This window comes from Diuraphis noxia, unplaced genomic scaffold, assembly GCF_037042655.1.
Source record: "Diuraphis noxia isolate RWA-SAM2 unplaced genomic scaffold, SU_Dnox_SAM2 contig0003, whole genome shotgun sequence".
Classification (NCBI taxonomy): domain Eukaryota; kingdom Metazoa; phylum Arthropoda; class Insecta; order Hemiptera; family Aphididae; genus Diuraphis; species Diuraphis noxia.
Window position 1 is genome coordinate 63,021,133 of NW_028301713.1, and position 19,977 is coordinate 63,041,109.

At 25.6% G+C, this 19,977-nt stretch overlaps 3 protein-coding genes across 4 annotated transcripts; 1 reads left to right on the forward strand and 2 right to left on the reverse strand.

Annotated features, from left to right (window-relative positions):
* Positions 1-3,207: 3,207 nt before the first annotated feature.
* Positions 3,208-5,899, reverse strand: LOC107165850 (uncharacterized). The gene is made up of 4 exons (XM_089224626.1): positions 5,529-5,899; positions 5,325-5,442; positions 3,771-3,854; positions 3,208-3,692 (listed from the first exon to the last, which is right to left on the reverse strand). The coding sequence occupies exons 1-4, from the start codon at positions 5,581-5,583 to the stop codon at positions 3,350-3,352; spliced, it is 600 nt and encodes a 199-aa protein (XP_089080752.1). The 5' UTR covers positions 5,584-5,899; the 3' UTR covers positions 3,208-3,349.
* A 7-nt stretch (positions 5,900-5,906) lies between these two features.
* Positions 5,907-7,103, forward strand: LOC149057650 (uncharacterized). The gene is made up of 3 exons (XM_089223469.1): positions 5,907-6,024; positions 6,144-6,285; positions 6,359-7,103. Exons 1-3 carry the CDS (start codon positions 5,907-5,909, stop codon positions 6,480-6,482), a joined length of 384 nt encoding a protein of 127 aa, XP_089079595.1. The 3' UTR covers positions 6,483-7,103.
* Positions 7,104-10,652: 3,549 nt separating this feature from the next.
* LOC107172029 (myrosinase 1-like) lies at positions 10,653-19,351 on the reverse strand. 2 transcript variants are annotated; one of them, XM_089222897.1, is made up of 11 exons: positions 18,544-19,351; positions 16,803-16,910; positions 16,180-16,418; positions 15,535-15,669; positions 14,108-14,230; positions 13,848-14,028; positions 13,462-13,701; positions 12,643-12,794; positions 12,436-12,579; positions 11,531-11,637; positions 10,653-10,810 (listed from the first exon to the last, which is right to left on the reverse strand). In XM_089222897.1, exons 1-11 carry the CDS (start codon positions 18,569-18,571, stop codon positions 10,654-10,656), a joined length of 1,614 nt encoding a protein of 537 aa, XP_089079023.1. In that variant the 5' UTR covers positions 18,572-19,351; the 3' UTR covers position 10,653. The 2 variants fall into 2 exon arrangements, with proteins under 2 accessions (XP_089079023.1, XP_089079024.1); XM_089222898.1 differs by lacking the exon at positions 10,653-10,810 and adding an exon at positions 12,265-12,359 and having other exon boundaries at positions 11,530-11,637.
* Positions 19,352-19,977: the final 626 nt, after the last annotated feature.

Here is a 19,977-nt window from a genome sequence, read left to right on the forward strand (position 1 = left end):
AAATGTATCTACTACCTACTTAATTTTAAAAATTGTAATAATAAAACTGAATTTATAAATATAAAATACATGTTTTTACTACGAATGCGGCACGCAAGATTAAAAAAAAAATATGTGGCCCGCTGCATAAAAAGGTTGAACACCCCTGGTCTAAACTGTAGTCTGGTATTTTCAATTTTGATGTTGTAGAGGTAAACCACCACGGTCTACGGTTAAAAATTTAAATACAAAATAATTTTGCTGAAGTTCCTCATATGTAGTTATGAAGTTGTAATACCAATCAGATCAGGAGTATTTAAGATCTATAGGGATGATTTTTTTTGATAAGTATTTAAAGTTTAAATATTCTCAAAAATGTTCATATTATTTTGTTGTTAACAATTATCAAAAATTAAATTTCCATATCTGAGGATTGTAAAATTAAATCATATAACTTATAAGTAAAAAATCACTAAAATGTATAAACAGCTATTTTTTATATACTTACATTCAATTTTCCTATTTGGATGAAATAACATATTAAAACCAAGAGAAACAGTTTCAGTAACATTGTTGTAATTTAAAAATATTATTTGTAGGTATATGAAATTTTCAGAGTATATTATTATAGTTTGTATTCAAAGAAATGTTCAACAATCATTTTTTTTTATTAGAAAAGATAAAATATACAATCTGTAATTAATATTCACAATAGTTAATTTTGATGGTTTTTAATTATTTTGTACAAGGTGTGGTGGCGTGATAGAAGAGGGTGCCCACTTAGAAAAAACTTACTGTTGTACTAATGCCTAATAGATAATAGTAAAATAAATCACTAATCACAATATTATCATCAAATATACTTAGTAATGGTAAAAGCTGACAGGCTTGGTTCGATCTGAATTGCTTTTGTATACAATTATGGTATATCATTGAATTCAAATTTAACATATCCATTATAATGACTATAAAAGTCTATAATACAACTAATACAAATAAAACCATTAACCAAAAAATGGCCAGACCCTCCAGTCAAGCTTACACGACATGAAGTCATGAAGAGACCATGATCGCCAGAGTGCCCATGGGACATACTAGAATCACCCACTCCTATCTTATGCATAGAGAGCTCAAACCCAGGTGTGAAACATGCAACTGCGAACTCACCCTTAATCATATATTCCTAGAATGCTCCACTAACCATAACGCCAGATCAAAAGCAAACATAAACACCTCCTCACTCAAAGACGCACTCGGACCAGGACAAGAAAAAACATAGTAAACTTTATCAAGATGGCCCACCTCACAACCAACATATAAGACTAGAACCAAAGACAACACATTACAACTATCAAATCTTCATTATATTTATAAATTAAACATGTAAACCATTGTAGGCTAAAAAACCTTTGTATTTGAAGCCTTTAATTAATAATAATAAAAAAAAAAAATTTAAAAAAATACAACTGATATACAGTAAAACTTTACTCACTTATTGCATTTATTAGTTTTTAAGTCTAAACAATTATTTAAATCACACAATTTTATAATAAATTAAATAAGATAACACGGTTAAATGCAATGTTAATACTTACACTATCTAATTCATAATAAAAAATAAATATATGGGAAGTTGGTAAGAGAGAATAGTAAAAATCTGTATAACCAGTCATTAGTGTTCAGAATTTACTTAATAGCAGAGGCAACAGTAAATCCACTTTAATTAGAACTAAGTATTTACTACATTAAGTAGCTCTCAGTTATCACCCTGTCCATCACAATAAAATAGTAGTATGTATTTTTATGATACCTTGAAGATAGGCCCGGCTCAAGGGGTAGGCCCACGCCTAGGGCGGCATTTTTTAGGGGTGGCATTTAACATTTTTGTTGTCAAGTTCTAATAAAATGTTTACATTTTTATTATGTTTTTATTAATTTTAGATTCTGAGCAGAACGATGAATGTATTGATTTTACCATGATGTGTGTTTTTATTTTTATATTTTATTTTTTTACGTCTGTCATCACGTTTTGGGGCATTAAAAATACTTCGATTTTTGACTTCAGTACTTTGTTAAATCAGAAAGTGAATCTAGTTGGTATTTTGGGGGGTCAAATGTAAACATTTTTCAATATTTTTTCTAAATAATCGGGATAAACAAACAAAAATTAAGGGAAAAACGGGAAATTTTACGCACAATCAGTTTTCGACAAAATCGATTTTGGTTTTTGATGTAGCTTAAAACAAATGACCATAAAAACATGAAATTTTCACCATGCAATTTTCAAAAATTTTCGACTTCAGTTGAACTATTCATAGGTATATGCAAAGATAAACCGTCTCTGTTCAGAATCGTTTTTTGTATACAATGATATAATATCATTAGATTCAAATTTAATTCCATCCATTACAGTAACCCACTTGTAACCTACTGTACCTACAGCAGAGCGACATCCATGACTTACCCGCTTTTTTCTATTATAATAGAGTTAATTTTAAATTAGTAGGGGATTGCATGTCTATAAATATATTAATCTAATTAATTGTTAATTTTATGTAAATAAATAAAATGAACTCAAAATTAAGACTATTTCAGTATTGTTTATGTAAAAAAAAAATTTGATGTAGTATTTACATGTAAGGGGCGGCAAAACTCAAGTTTGCCTAGGTGAGTTTAAGCACTTAAGCCGGGCCTGCTTGAAGAAAAATATATTCTCTGTAGCCCTTTTAAAAAAAAGTTTAACCCCCACCCCTCACCTAATAGACCGATTTATGATATATTTTTAGTATCCTAGCAACCATTTACTATCAATATCAAACAATGATTTATTTAGTAATAAAAGTTAACTATTTTGTTTTTTTATAAATATTGTTTTGAATATGGCTCCTTCTTTACATTACCAAGTTATTCTTTATTTTAATCGTTATTTTTTTTTGTTGTATTACATTATTGAGATAACCGTTTGCATTTTGAAAACTTATAAATTATCATATCCAACAAGGATAGCAACTGTTGAATGGCTCATTCTCGTATTATTGTACCCAGTACAAAGAAGCCGTATAGCTTTGGGCAGCAAAGGAAACCTTACTGACAAAGCACCACCTATTGTTATATCATCAATACTTAACATAACAACCATCTTGGGCACATTACATTTAATTAGATGGCAGACATACATAATTCATTTAGAAATAATAATTGGTTATATAGAATTAACTTTTGAATCAATTTGTTTTATATTAGGATTTATTCATTTATTAACTCAAAATTCTAATATGTATTGAAATGCAGATTATACACCTTATAATTTTAAATCAAATACATTTTTTTTTTTTTTATTTAATTTGTATTATTAAAAATATTGTAAAATTTAATTAGATTTTAAGGATTCATCCTCAGACAAATCCATGGTTGATGAATTTGTATCATTACTGTAATATGAAGTACCAACACCACTGTCCTCTACAATTTTATCAATAAACAATTCTTGTAATTTATTTATTTCTTCATTGGCCCGCCTATTATAGGCATTTAAAATCTTATGGAGTTCATGATTGGATCTTTTGACTAGAGCTGTATGCAAGGTGAGTAAATGGATTTTTTCGACTAAACACTTATAGTTAGGTCTATTTAAAGTAAATTCTCGTTCAAAGTCTGTTAATCCATCACAAGCAGTTTCCCAATTTATTTCAACTTTGCTTTTGCGTAATTTACTGGAAAATGTAAAATTTTAAATTTAATATCATGTGTAAGAAAATAAATTATAAATTACATTTGTATTAAATACATACTCTTTTAAATGAATTTGTTCTTCTTGTTTACTAGATACCAATTTTGGATATTCATGCTTGCGACTTATCAATTTTTGAGTATATCTAAGGAACATGTATATAATAATATGAAAATAAGTTTGAAACATATAAATAAGTGGTTTTTAGTAGATATTAAAAAAAAAATTGTGTGTGACTCCACAACAACTTTTTCTATTTATATATGTATATAAGGTTTAACATTTTTAAACAAATTGCCTCATAAGTTTTCTACCTTTAATAAAAAAAAAGTTTATTCAGAAAGTTAAATTAATTTTTGAAGAGTTTAAATTTTTACGACATTGGATATTCAACTGATTTCACATGGAATGATTTTTTAAATGTTTATACTAGTATTTTCAAGGTATAATATATTTTTCAAAATAGTTTGACTTTATGAGATAACATTAAATGTTTAAACAAATAGATGTAATTTAATTAAAAAATATGATTTATTGGTACTTGAAAATTGTAAAGTATATTAAATTAACGTTTTAAAAAAAAATTAATTCAACATACTGTTAGTATTAAACTTAACCGTTTCACAAAAATAAGAGCATTTTATGCGCGACATATCGTAAGCAATTGTTTATGGTTTACATAAGTTAAGTTTATATGTGGCCACTAGCAATGACAATATCATATGATAATGTAAACTTCTGTTTCAAGATAAAATCATTTTTATTGGTGTCAATTATTTAGTGGATTATTTTTATGAAAATTTTAATAACCTAATTTAAAACTCAAATAATTTAAAATAGCTTAATATTTGTAAAAATGTTTACATTAAGAATAATTATGTTATAATAGGTAGTGTTTAAAAATGTTATCGCAAAAACATAAAATAAATGTAATATCAAACTAGTATTGTACTTGGACCATTTTTATAAATTATAAATATTGATACTATAGATTAATATAAATTACTAAAATGTTGTGGTGCAAGTTTATATTTCTGCACCCCTAGAAAATCATAAAAATTTGTATATCTACAGTTTCAAAAGTTCATATTTATAACCTATAAAGTTTTAACTGTCAAACAACCATCTTTTTTAATATTAATAATTAATTACAAATAGGAAAATAGGTGAACAATTTTCTGTCGGAAATTTCCAAAGTATTGTATGTTTCAAATTTAAATATTTCTCTGCATCACCAGAAATTTAGTTAAATTTACACCACTGCTTGTTTGTATTATGATTCTGATACTGATACTTATTTCAACATCTCCAGAAAAACTGTCTGCAAAATAATTCACTGTATAAAGTTGGGGGGAGGAGTTGTAATTTGTAAAACAGAAGTGTAAAACCTCACTGATGCTGGTTTAGAACAAAAAATGTCAAGAACTCGAAAATATGGTATTCAAGTATATTTAAAAATTCCAAAAATCAAATTTTTAATAACTACATTGTTAAATAAAAATAAGTGGCAAACTTAGTGAATTTGAATTACTTTGAACCTTTACCTCAGAAACACCATATATATTTATTGTATACAAACAGATATAAAATGCATTATTTTAAGATATAAACTTACTCTTGTAATGCTTGTTTTCCTAGACCACCAAACATTATTGAATTAGAAATAATGTTTTCTTTTTCATCATTCACCCAATTCATATTCTTAAACAGCTCCAATTGTTTTTCATGATTCTCTAAAATAATTATTTTATTTTTTAGGATACTAAATAGTTAAAAGATATACATCAACTAATATTTGTAACATATTCGAAAAAAGTACCTTCAACAGGTTTTGGAAAAAAACTTGAACGACGTTTTCCGGACACCTCGGACATTTTTTTTTTTTAATACACTTTTCTTTTACAGTCGATTGTGGTATAGTTAATACAGAATAAACAAAAAAATACGTAAGCCAATATTTATTAGTTATTATAAAGTACGAAATTTGAATTTTGGATTTCAAATATAAAAATATTTTTATTTAATTTATAATTTACCAATATATTATATTATCCTAAACGACCTAAACAATATAAGAGTATACGTCTTTCAACTTTACCACCGTTGATAACGATCGTTTGAATTTAAAATGTTTAACCACAGAATATATTCTGTGGTTTAACCATAGACCTTAATATGGCCCACGGCTGTAGATAGGATGTTGCACATCGAGACGTTAAAATGTGTAAAACAAATGTTCTTATCAAAATTATTGAAAAACTTACGATTGGTTACAGCGCTATCTAGTATCTACAATAGAAATATAGAATTATACGGCAAGTAGTCCCCTAATGACCACCCAAGTACCCCCACATTTTTACAACTGTACAGAATGCTATCCGTATATAGTATAATAAAAATAAAACTACCAAAATCTGGAAATGTACCATATTAGAAGGTACATTAATTCAATATCTGAAACTTATAACCTTAATTTATTTTAATTTTTTAGATAATGTTCCTGTTATTAGCATATGTGATCTTAGAGACATAGTCAGCGAACAAAATATAAACTCTGAGAGCATCAGCAATAAAATGTAGTATATATTAAGTAGATTAATAAAGTGAATATTGTTTTATATATATGGTTTTATGTATTAATGTTAATAGATACATAGTCAAAAGACTAAAATCTCAAACATCATGTGAAAAATTTTTGAATGCAATGCAAATTGTTTATGGTCATTCGTCACATCCAGCTGCTGATCTAACTAATTTTATCATCATGTTTTGAGAAATATGCTGAAAATATAAATGTTTTTGAAGAAACCCAAGAAGAATTTTTCAACAACCATAGTAGGAATCTCAAATGGGAATGTTCTTTGCATAAAACAGATATATTTACTAACATCTTTGTAATGTTCATTACTATGCGAATGCGACAGTATAGTTACACAAAAAATATAGAAAGTAAGAAATTAAATAGGACCAAGAAGAAATTATCGAAATTAGTGACTTCGTAAACATATTAAGCTTCGTATAAGCGAGTAAATATACTCCTAATATTAATTAATTTTTAGTTTGTAATTTTTCCTTATGAAATTGTTTTAAGATTCAAAAATTAAATGTTATGTTTAAGTAGAAGGATATGTAAAATAATTAATTAAATAATACAATTTTTTTTTTTTTTTTTTTTTTTTTTTTTATTAAGAGAAAAGCCTCGATAACGTGACCATTGGCTTATTTTTACATCAAATGACGACTTAAATTAAATTGTACAGTTCAGTATCTTTCAAAAATAAAATTATGTTTTGGAATACAATTTTAATTTTATAATGAATATCAAATTCTATAATAGCTTTATAATATTTTGTAATAATACCAATAAAATAAATTGTATTAAAACAATTCAAAATTATATTTATTATTTATTATGAACACCTACGCCATATTTTGATTTGTATGTAATTTGTGTTGGTATAAGGTATAACATACCCATATCATAAACTAATAATATTTAGGTACTTCGTTGCCTATTAAAAATACCAACACTCACTATATGATTATATTATTATATATTATATTATATTATTATATATTATTATATTATTATATTATTATATATGATTCAATATTTGTGTTTAATTTGTCGTTCAGTATTCCGATAGTCATGTTCATAACTTCCCGTGAATTTACAAATTTACAAAAACTCAATAGGTAATCATAGTCATATTGCCAAAAATACATAGGAATCATCTTCACAGTTCATATTTAATTGAAGCGTTGTAGGTAAAGTCCTAAATGCGAATATTTCTTTACACCACCAAAAAGACTGGTGAATTTCTGTGGGTTCCATTGGTTTTGGCATTTCTATCATTTTCGCTGATATAACGCAATATCTTTGCTTCTCGCGTATCGCGGTCGATGATTGGTTTTCTTTAGGGCATTTATTTAATCAATTCAATTGTGATAAGTAAAATTCGAAAGTTATATGTAGGAGTTGCATAATGCATATTATTCTGTATGCTCTCGATTAATAACAGACCAAGCTATACAATGTTGAGTTTAAAAATTGAAGTGTCGGTAAAAAAATGTTGGACAACCAAAAAAACATGAAAATTTAATACAAGGTTCCTTATGAGTCGTATAAATCGTTAGTCACAATTTTTTTTTATAAGCGTTTATAGTTCAAATTTTTACGAAATCTGTCAAAAACGCGAATATTTGCAAGTAATTTTTAAGTTGAAAAATCATAAAATTGTTTGTGTTTATAACTAAGAATTAAAAATACAACACTAAGTTTTCCTTCAAGTAGCTATAGAGAAAACTTGAAACATCATTATAGGAAAAATTTTAAGTGCGTTTGAATTTTAAATTTTTTCAAAATAGCGTAACGATAACGATTAATCCTCAAACAAATTTAAATATTTGTTATTATTCAAAAAGTATAAGTCGTAGAAACATGAAAATTTTACCAGTTATTAAGATTGACATTTTCTTTACATGATTTAATTTTCAAAATATTTTGACATTTTTTGAGATATTTATAGACAACTGAAATTTTCAATTTTTCAGAAATTTTTTTTTTGAAGTGTCGATAAAATTTTTATGGCCTATCAAAATACTTGAAAATTTAATAAAAAGTTGCTCATAAGTTATTCTTATAGTGATTAAAAAATTATAAGAATACATAGGCACAATTTTTTTTTATTAGTATTTTAAGTTCAATAACTTAATACGTAAAAATTACGGCAATTTTCAAATTATCTTAGATCGAAATTAATAAAAGTTTTTCTTTTTAATTCTAAGATTTGAGAATTTAATACAAGGCTTATAATATATTTTTACAATAGCAGTTTAAAAATAAAATAAATTTATAGCCACAATTTTTTTTTACATGTATTCAAATATTAATTTTGACAACATACGTAAATATCTCAAAAATTCGTAAATTATTTTATCCTAGAAATTCATAAAAAATTTTCTTTTTAATTCTAAGATTTGAGAATTTAATACAAGGCTCATAATATAGTTTTGCAATAGCAGTTGAAAAATAAAAGAAATATATAGCCACATTTCTTTATTACATGCATTCAAATTTTAATTTTGACAATATACGTAAAAATCACGAAAATTCGCAAATTATTATAAGCTAGAAATTCATAAATAATTTTCTTTTTAAATCTAAGATTTGAAAATTTAATACAAGATTCCTTACAAATTGGTCAATCTTTATCACAAAAAAAATGTCCACCGGAAATTCAAATTAAATTTTTATTAGCATTTGAATTTCAAATATTGACAAAAATTCGTCAAAACCATGAATATTTGCAAATTATTTTGTAGTTAAAAATTCATAATATTGTTTGTATTTATATCTAAGCTTATAAAATGTAACACCAAGTTTTCCATAAGTTTTGCTTCAAATAGCTATAGAGAAAATTTGAAGCGTCATAATAGGAAAAATGTATTGAGCGATTGGGTTTTAAATTTTTATGAAATCGCATAATGATAACGATTTATCCTCAAACCAGATATTCGTATATCTATGATAATATAAGGTATTATGAATTATGATAACTACATGATAACTACACTAATTGATTAACTATGCCTTATGCAAAATGCGTCTTAATTGAAAAATAAAATGTTTGTTTCAAAATAGAATATATGACAATATTTAAATATAATATATACTAGACTGACAAATCATCTCCGTTCAGAATCGTTTTTCGTATACAATGATACATATCATTGCATTCAAATTTAATCCCATTCATTACAGTAACCTATTGTACAGCAGAGCGACATCCACGACTTACCCGCTTTTTTTTTAATACATTTTTAGATTTTTTCATTATGTATTATATTAATAAGTAATATACTAATAAGTAATAAACTTTTCATAAATATATAATACATGTATATATTATATATTTTTGCCTATTTCACATTTTTTTATGCATATTTTATCATTTTTCTGTACATATTTTGCCTTTTTTGGATCCTATAAATTTTGAAAGTTAGTGATAACCTAATGAAGCGCAAAAATATTGATAAATATTGCGAAAATGCGAAATACTTAATTAATAATTAAATTATTCACAATATCTTAAAGATTGGAAACAAATATCCATTAACCAATAGCAACCTACAAATTACAATATACAAAAATATTTAATACTTAATATATTTTTTAGTGGAAAGATGGTGAAACTATTTTACTTATTATAGTATTTTTACCTAACCTATACTCTTTCGTTTAAAAATAAAATCAAGAAGATCTTATAATAAGTAGTTCCAGAGTTTACCCCGTACCTACAAAGATTTTCATTTCACATTTATATAGTTAGATAGATAATAGTATTGGTAACGTTTAAAGCTGTTGAATTTTAGATTCACTATCTATTCATCTCCAGAATAGTCTAAAATTATCTTTTATATACTTAGTGCATATACTTTGTACTTAATTTGATATGTATAAAAGTACTTAAGAAGAAAATTGGAAGATGATATGTAATTTTTAAAAGCAACAGGCCTCTACAATTTAATTTAAAAATATGTAAACTATCCGTATATACAATCTAACCTCAATTTCTATCTTTAATGTTGTACTCTAAAAAAAAAAGTTCTTAAGTATGTATAAATGTATAATAATATATCGTAGATCGAGTTTTTCAGTATCAAATATATAATATGTATATTCAAGAATTAAAATTATATGCAAGATAATATGTCTAATTTATTATTATCTATACAATTTTTAATAATTAATATCATAAATTAAAATAAACATTTTATTATTTAATTTTATATATATAGCATTTGCCATTAGACTGCACAAGAATCGCAGTTGTATACTATGTCAGAAGAGAAGTGTTGCGTACAATGTATATTATAGACTACTATTATAATATCCCAGTATGTCTTAGTCTGTGGGATAAGTATAACCAAAACTAATAACTTTATTTTTCAATAATTTTATTTTCACAATACAAATCATCTAATACATCGGGTAATGTTTTTGTTTGAAATAACTGTTTAAAAAACTGTAATGATTTCTTGGGATATCTAGAACGATTCTTGTCATTGAAATCAACTCTGTATATTCCAAATTTTGCCCTATAAAATAAAAGTATTCATTCAGATATTTTTTCAAGTATTAAAATTTTTTTTAACTAGTTAATTATTATAAATCTAGCTCAACAATTACAATACGTTAAAGTATTAATTAAAATATTAAACTTTTCAATACCAAACACCATAGAACTATTGGAATAAAAATAATGTCCGCTGTATAGGATACCAATTTCCACACTGAATATATTTTATGACTGGGCATTTAGAAATGTCAGCTAACGATAATTTATCCCCATAATAGTGTTTAGTATTATTATTATTATTTCTTCTTCTTCTTGTTCTCATAATTATTTATTATTAGGTTTTTTCTCAAGTAACTTTAGTTAAATTAGGTAGTATCCACGCGTAGGTAACCAAAAGTTTTTATGTATATATATTATTTCGTTATCAGTTATCACTATCTGAAATGGAAATATGAAATAGGTACGTATTGCCGTATTAGTATTCATAAAATTGAAATATCCTCATAATCAATAGGTACCTATAAGAGTATGACAGTATGAGGCTGTAATCAAAGTAAAATATCAAGAAAAATTAAAAATGAAAATAAATATAATAAAACTATACTGCAGAAATAAGTACAAATAACTATACTCGAGTATCAAATTAATTAAAATATAAATGTTTTTAAATAATTTAATTTCTATACGTAATATTGTTCATGTCTTATTTTATTTTTAGATGAATTTTATATAACTTTACCTGTATCCATAAAACCATTCTAACGAATCCAAAAATGACCAGACATCATAACCAATCACATTACATCCATCCTCGTATATTGCATCGAGAACAGCGCTTAAATAGCCCTAAAAATATAATGCTTTCATTTTATTTAGAAGTACGAGAGTATTAAGATTTTATTTAAGGCATATTACAGTTAGCTTACTGTTAAATGTTAATCAAGCACATTTTGTGTAACGAATAATATAATATGCAGAATAAAATCAATTTTATAAATTTGAGTGAATAACTTTTATTAATTATTGAATATTATTGTGTAATAACAAGGGTTCGGAAGTTATAGGAGTTGCATATTGTTCTGTATGCTGTTGAATTATAGCAGACCAAGCTAGAAATCCGAGCTATACAATGACACAATGTTGAGTTTAAAAATATAAAATTAAAAATGCATATTTTGCATATTTCGATAATTTAAGAAAAAAGTGCATATTTCGTCGATTTTCGCATATTTGTATGCATAATTAATATTTTCTACAAAAATTAATTTTTTTTTCATTCTTAGCCAATTTATTTTAAACAATGTTACATTTTTTCAGTTCAATAAAATCTCAAACGCCAACTGGTAACATGCCATATTTTTTTATTTTTTTTATATATAAGAGTTTTAAATAAAACAATTTTTTTAAATATATATTTTTATAATTTTTTTTTGTGTATATTAATAAATAATTGATATACTTTTAATTATTTACATTTTTCACATTTTTTAATGCATAATTTATAATTTTTTCTTGCATATTTGCAGCATGCAGATTTTGCCTTTTTTTGCTCCCATAACTTCCGAACCCTAGTAATAACTAATAAGTAATACGAATTATTTGTTAATATTTAATTTAATTAAATAGGTATATAAGTATATTTACATAATGATATTTTATTTTAATTGATGCGTCCTCATCTTCATTTCGTCCTTTGTCTGAAACGCCGTTTTCAGTAATTATAATCTTCGGATTTCCGTATGTATCTTTAATCCAACACAACAAATCACGCATGCCTTTAGGAGTTTCCTTGATTAAAATAAATATTCGTAAAAAATAAAATAAATTCATATAACATAATTTGGCACAAACTTTTATCCACGTGGGATTGGAATAAGGAATCTCTTCAATTAATGATAGTTCAAAATTAGAATCTAGAATCTTTAATGGTTGATTCTGAGTTGATTGTAGCTTTGTTGCATGAACAGAAAAATAATGATTGATACCCAAAAAATCTAATGTTCCTGAATAAAAAATAAAACATTATTTTAATTGGTATAATTGTCTAACTTGTATGTTATATAAGTGCCAACATTCTCAAATCACTAAACCGCAAATCAATCAAATTAACAATTATCATTTTTTAATCCTAGAAACTATAATAATAATAAATTTAAAATCAATTAACATACTTGTTGACTTGGACCATTTTTACAAATTATATTAATATTAATCAATTAATAATAATTAACAAAATGTATAAATCACCATAAATTAGTTTTAGTAATTATTACCTACTATAAGAAAAAAAAAAAACCTATAACCCAAAAACAAATATAGGTAGGTACGATAATTGTTAATGTTACGATAAAAATATATTTAATCGATAACTCCAATATTATCAATTTAACAATATATTTGTGATTTGTCCATTATATATTTCTACAATAAAATAGACATGTTTTAGTTTTTGATGTTTTGGTTAAATAAATTCTATCTGTTATCTCATTATAGTTATTCATACTACCAATTTCAAAATTGGTTTGACAAATATCTTGTTAGCTGTATAACAACATAACAATTGGCAATTAATATTTACATTTTTTTTTAAGAGAAATTATTCGCGATTAACCTATATCATTATACAATCCAATTAATACAGAAACATTATTATTCATTAATAATAGGTACCTTTGATTAAATACTTTTCATTTTCATTAAAATCAAGCAGTCGTTTCAATGATATTCCGCTAAATTTATTAATCTCCATAACCCTTTTTTTTACATCTTCTGGATAGTCTCCGAAAAATAACGGATGGGCAAAAATTCCAAACTGCCACATACGAGCTCGATGGGCAGCGTAATGATCTTCTAAGGAATTTACATTTTTTGGATAGTACCATTCCATGTTTAAGCTTATACCTATTTGTCCTAAAATGCCATTTCAGTTAATAATTTTGAATTTATATCAAATTTATGCTATATGATAATTAAAATAGAACCATTTGTTTATATAATAGGCAGTATATTATTTTAGGAGGGAAACGAGAAATAAAAGGCTGTTTCAGGGTACTAACCATTTTGCAATGGTCTAAATTCTCGGTTGTATAGATGGTAAGCAGTTGCGTGTGCTAATATTGTATGATGAACCGCCAAATAATCCCCAAAACCACTTTTGTTTAATGCAGGGGCTCCGGATTCATTTCCGTAGCTCTCTGATACTAAGTAAGGTTCATTGATAGTTATCCAATATTTCACCTAAAATAAAATATGATAAATTATTAGAAGAGTAATCGTTATTATTCGAACAATAAATTAAAAAAGTTTTTTTACACACACGATCGCCAAACGTTCTGAACACCACTCGAACATAGAGAGTAAAGAACTCTATTATTTGTTTGTTGCACCACCCTCCCAAATCTTGTATACATTGAGGCAAGTCCCAATGATAAATTGTCACCTAAAATGTCATTGAAATTTAAATGATTTTTAGCGTTTCTTGTTGCATGATTAATTCTTAAATTATGTTGTATAAAGTAAATCATACCTAGCTCCTACCACATTTAACTACCGAACAAGGACTGATTTCGATAGCTTGAACTTGTGGGGACAGTAAAAATAAATGTTTTTAAAATAATCATTTTTTTAAGAAAAAATATAACAAATGTAGGTATCTATATAGATACGCGTTAATATTAATAAACGAATACCATATACATCGATACTCATACACAGTAGTGAGTAAGTACAAAACAATTATGTTAAGTAGTTATATTTACTATTTAGTGATGGGGATTTAATTGACACAAAATATTAAAATTTTGTTTGAGCTTCTAGTAATTTGTCAACAAAGTTCAAAATATTAGGATGTAACTGTGAAATAGTCACTTTAATCGCGTATGATACTATGATAATATTATGAATCATAAAGTCATAACCATTTTTTGTATGCACGGTGAAGGTATTGGCGGAACTCGTTTATAGCCATGACCCTCATAAGAAGTGGACTGTTAACCTGGAGTATAGCCAGCATAGGGGTCAGACGATTTTGAGGCCCGTTGAAATTAAATTATTATTTTTGAAATGTTGATAGGAATGCTTCTTTTATATTAAAATATTAAATAATAATTTATAGGGCCCACAAAAAACACTTAGTACCTATACAAAATACAAGAGCCAACAATTTGGTATGGCAGGGGACTGACGGTAGCTATATAAGCTTTATTAAATAATATGATATAGCCATATATAGATATACCTAATTATATAAATATAATAATAATGGTAAATTGGTAGGTATATTTATTATTTAATAATTGAAGGTAAATGGAACTCAACTTTCTTTCTACTTACTAGCCTTTTCTAGGAGTGTTGAAACTTTATACTCTGTTGATATGTTGTCTATTTTAAGTTTACTTAATTAAAAAAATTTCAAAAGCGGTCATCTTGAATTTTGTCTTTAATTTTTTTATGATTTAGAATAATTATCAAATTATTAAATTAGGTTTATACATATTTTCAATAAATTCATGAATTCAAGTTGTCTATAGCAATAAATTAAGTGAGGTATACTTTAAGGACATAACTGAGAAGCAAATAATATTTTGACAAAAAATTCTTATTTACCTACCTAATATTTTTAAATAGTTTTCTAATAGGTACTAAAAAAAGTTAACAATTATGTTTAACAGGCATCGATTTTTCTTTTTATGATCTTACTTTTTACGCAACATTAACTAAGTGAAAAATGTTTTAAATACTTACTATAGGTGTTATATTATTCTCAAGCAACTTATCAATTAACCGATTGTAGTATTGAACACCAGCAGGATTAACGTAACTATCTTCACCTCTAGGTAAAATACGTGGCCAACTTAATGAAAATCGATATGATTGGACCTATAATCAATATATAATTTTATTTATTGTAAACGATGATTGTGTATTTCAAACATTCAATATGTTTTAGTTATTTTTAAATTATTTTTTCTTGTATCGCATTTATTTAGTTTGCCTTAGAGCAGTTGGGATAATGGGATTAGAGAAACAAATTGAAAATTTCGTAATTATTTAAATTAATATTTTTTGCGTAATTTTGTAACTCAAAATTGTGGCAAATATGGTATAACATCGTACAATTTATGCTCAAATTTAATTTACCAACCAAAAGAACGTGTTAGGACTTCGTAAAAGAAATTTTAATGCTCAATTGCGTCAAAACTGTTCATATTATTTATTATTGAATATTATTATTATATATTGGTAGTATAATTATATAAGTAGGTAGTTAAGAATACTTATAAATTATAATAATAATTTAATAAGGTATAGGTATTAGATTGACAGTTTGGAAGGTTTTTACTATTTTGAACACCTGTTAGATAGCTATTGTTTTGAAGAAATACTTACCTTGAGGTCTTTAAGAAGCTTAACATCTTCATCAACTTTATAATAACTATTACAAGCAATATCTCCAGTAATACCTTCATGGTAATATTTAGATTTTGCTCTGTACATCGGCATTCCTTTCGATACACACGATAATTTATTTTCATCGATAATATTATTTGTATTATATGTCTCTAAATCGTCAACGAATAATTCTTGTTTAGTGTGAGCGACTCGATCCCATATACTCTCGGTTTTTCCTTGTAAAAAGCATATTGGAAATTTAATTTGAGTGATCTTAGTTAATGTTTTACTTAGATTTTATGGTAAAATTTAGTTAAGAATAATTATAAATTCGTTAAAAAATTTCCAAATTTGCCTTAAGGGACCATAGCCCATTGTGCACGGCGCATACCTAACTAAATATTTATTATTTAATAACTGCATATTTTTATATCTATATATTATTATCATTATTAACATCTTACATTATTATTTTTAGATCCTAAACAAATCAAAGAACCAATAGTTTCATAACAAAGTCAAATAATTAACTCTGAAGTTATTTTGATGTACCTACCAGGTAATAGGTATAAATAGGTCCTATTTAAATATTTTTGATAATATAACAAATATGAACATACCGTCAACATTCCATGCTCCTTCGATTTGATATGCTGAAGAAGCAGTACCGAACATAAATTCTTCAGGAAACTGTTTGTATTTACATTTTAAATCTTCTAATGAGAATCCTAATAAAATGAGGAAATAAATAGTTTAGCCGTTTAAGTTGCTTTAACAATAGTTTAATAGGAACAAAAATATTTTAATAACTATAGATATTAGATACATAAGTATTAAGTACATATCTTTAATATGTAATACCATTGATTATAGAATATAATTATAGTCTATTCTATAATCAATGGTAATACATAATATTACATAGTTATATGAATATATACTCACTAGCTAATCTAGCACGGCGTAAAAACTAAATGGTAGGGGTATTATCTCTTCTTAAACTGTTACAAATGTAAACTTCAAAGATTTTTAAATTTTCACTGAATGGTTAAATTACCCATTAATGGTCTAAACACCATAGCATTTTCAAAATATTTTGACTAATTTTAAGTAATTTGTAGGCATAAGAAGAAATTCGATTTTATAAGTTTCCAACCATAGGCGCCCGCAGGGAGGGGCAAGCTGGGGCATTTGCCCCCCCTGGCTTTTTCAAAATATTTTTTTAATTGAATGTTTTAAGATAAATTACTATATACTAAACAACAAATTTAAAGTATAAAATAAGTTGTAATATAATAAAATATAATATATTGTATACGAGTAGGTATAATAAAAAAGGTTATTATTTTAAAACACCTAGTAAAATTATAATATGTATCCTCAAATCCTAACATTGCCCCCCCCCCCCTAGAAAAACTTCTGCGGGCGCCTAGGTTTCCAACTATTGTCAATAAAAAAATAATCACCCGGTTAAAAATGTTAAGTTAAAATTTTGATAAAATTCGTCAAAATCACGAATACTTGTAAATTATTTTGTGTAAGAAATTCATAAATATGCTGCTATTTATATCCAGGATTAGAAAATGTAATACAAGATTCACAAAAAGTTTTCTTACCTTAAAAAAAAAACCTTAGCGGAACGTCAAATAATTTTTTTACAAGCATTAAAGTTAAATTATTTTCGGCATTGCAAGATAGATATTAGGTATTCAATTTTCTTATTTTATTGTAATTCAGAAACCGTTGGTAAATGAAATTTTTACCAAATTTGTATTTTATAATTTTCTCCACAAGATATAATTTTCAAAATCTTTTTTTTAAGTATTTTTAATTTTGGTTTTTTCTTTACAAATGTCGATAAAATAGCTTGACAATTTAATGCATAAAGTTCCTCAAACGTTTTTGCAATAATAGTTTAAAAATACCTAAATATGCAAAATTTGGTCTTATACCTAAGTATTAAAAGTTCAAATTTTTACAAAATGTAGCAAATGTTTAACTTTTATACCTATGGATAAAGATTTCTTATATGTACTAAATACTGTAACCAATGAATCTAAAAATTAAATATATAAACGCAATTTTTAAATTTTAATATATATTGAAAGTTCTAATTTGTGTGAAATAAGATATCTAAACTTTAAAGTATAAACGAAAAATAATGATTTTTCTGATTTCGCGTCAACCATATAACGAACCTACACAGAGCGGTACCCGCTTTTTAATTTTTTAAATGTGTAAGCCCGATATTAACTCCATCTTAAAATTTACAAATGTTAAACTCATAACAGTAATCAATTTAAAACGTTTGTTTTTATTTAATAATCAATGACGAATGATGCTATAGATATAGGTACTTACTATTCAGAAGAACGGTCATTTTTCCCATCTGACGAATAGCGGAGTAGATAAATTAAATCACACGGTATTGTCGTTGGACTATCAGACAACAATTAAATCATCTAAGAACCGGATTTTTGTTATTTATAACATTTACTCCAAACTATCCTTGATAACCCCGTCCTCATAATTATGGGCTATAAGTTGGTGGATTAAATGATCAACATAAATAAATAATTATCAAGTATACAGACATAGGCCTTAAATGATTACCTTAGTTAAATTATTTTATTTTATTAGGTATAGGTATTGAATATTTAATGTGGTAAGTAGGTACCTATCTATTTTCTTTTATTTCCATCGATTTTATAGTATATTTACTATTATGTATACAGTATACACCATAAAAGGTGATCCATTTAAGTGACTAATCATTTCGAAAAGTTTTAACTTTTTAAATAATATTATTTACACGTTTTAAGTTTATCGTCATCATTTTTTTTAATAACAATATCAATTCTCTATTTCATATTTCAAGTAGAACATTTTTCGAATATGGCAGATATTTTTTGATTGAGTTTGGTACATAAAAATATAATTTTGAACAAATAGATACCTACATTCTACATAAGTGCAATTTGGTGGGCTTGAGGAAGCTAGGCGCCTCAAAATAATCTAACAGAAAAATTAGTTGCCCCTTGAAGAGGGGTCACTGGTTACTACTATACATAATCTATAAAAAGATATTTTTATTTAAAATATAGTTGGATGTATATTTTTGCATATTGTTTTCAGTTTAAGGTATGATGAGGCGCAGAGAGCGATTTTGATATGCAATTAATATCAACCCCCCCCCCCCCCCCCCCAAAAAAAAAAAAAAAAAAATTATGATCAATTTCTGAAATTCGCCTTTCAATATTAGATTCCTCATATTACCCTTTTTAATATAAAATATATAACTTAGATGTATAAAATGAAAATTTAAAGAATATATCAAATATAAATAACAACTTTAGTGATATTTACAATACCTTAGGTACATTAAGACAAAGAACATTCTAATAGCATAACATTTATATAATATAGTCATACTTATAAATTAATTAAATTATTTTTATCATAATCTACCTTGAAGGTCTAGTTTATTATCATTACAATTTTAAAAGGACAGTAGCAACCTTATTTAGCCTTAATAAGAAAAATTCCATTATAAACTTTATTTTTAATGGAAATAAGAACTAATTAGTAATGATATTGTAAGTCGTTAAAGTAGCCATGTTATAGTAAACAAATAATATATAAGCATTAAATAACTTATAGTAAAGAGATTTTAAATTATAGGCTATGGTACAGAATACAGATGATAGTTAGTGGGAAAAAAATAAAAGGAAAAGAACTGATTTACAATTAAGAAAAAAGTAGTAAACTAGCTAATACTTGTGGATACCATATTTT

Coding starts and splice junctions, on each gene's coding strand:
- LOC107172029 (XM_089222897.1), bottom strand. CDS start 18,571: ATGGGAAAAATGACCGTTCTTCTGAATA. Junction 16,419..16,802: donor AGGAGCATGGAATGTTGACG/GTATGTTCATAT, acceptor GCTTTTTACAAG/GAAAAACCGAGAGTATATGG. Junction 14,029..14,107: donor TCAGAACGTTTGGCGATCGT/GTGTGTAAAAAA, acceptor ATTTTATTTTAG/GTGAAATATTGGATAACTAT.
- LOC107165850 (XM_089224626.1), bottom strand. CDS start 5,583: ATGTCCGAGGTGTCCGGAAAACGTCGTTCAAGTTTTTTTCCAAAACCT. Junction 5,443..5,528: donor TTTTCCAAAACCTGTTGAAG/GTACTTTTTTCG, acceptor TAATTATTTTAG/AGAATCATGAAAAACAATTG. Junction 3,855..5,324: donor GGAAAACAAGCATTACAAGA/GTAAGTTTATAT, acceptor CATGTTCCTTAG/ATATACTCAAAAATTGATAA.
- LOC149057650 (XM_089223469.1), top strand. CDS start 5,907: ATGTTGCACATCGAGACGTTAAAATGTGTAAAACAAATGTTCTTATCA. Junction 6,025..6,143: donor TAGAAATATAGAATTATACG/GCAAGTAGTCCC, acceptor GTACCATATTAG/AAGGTACATTAATTCAATAT. Junction 6,286..6,358: donor GAGAGCATCAGCAATAAAAT/GTAGTATATATT, acceptor TAATGTTAATAG/ATACATAGTCAAAAGACTAA.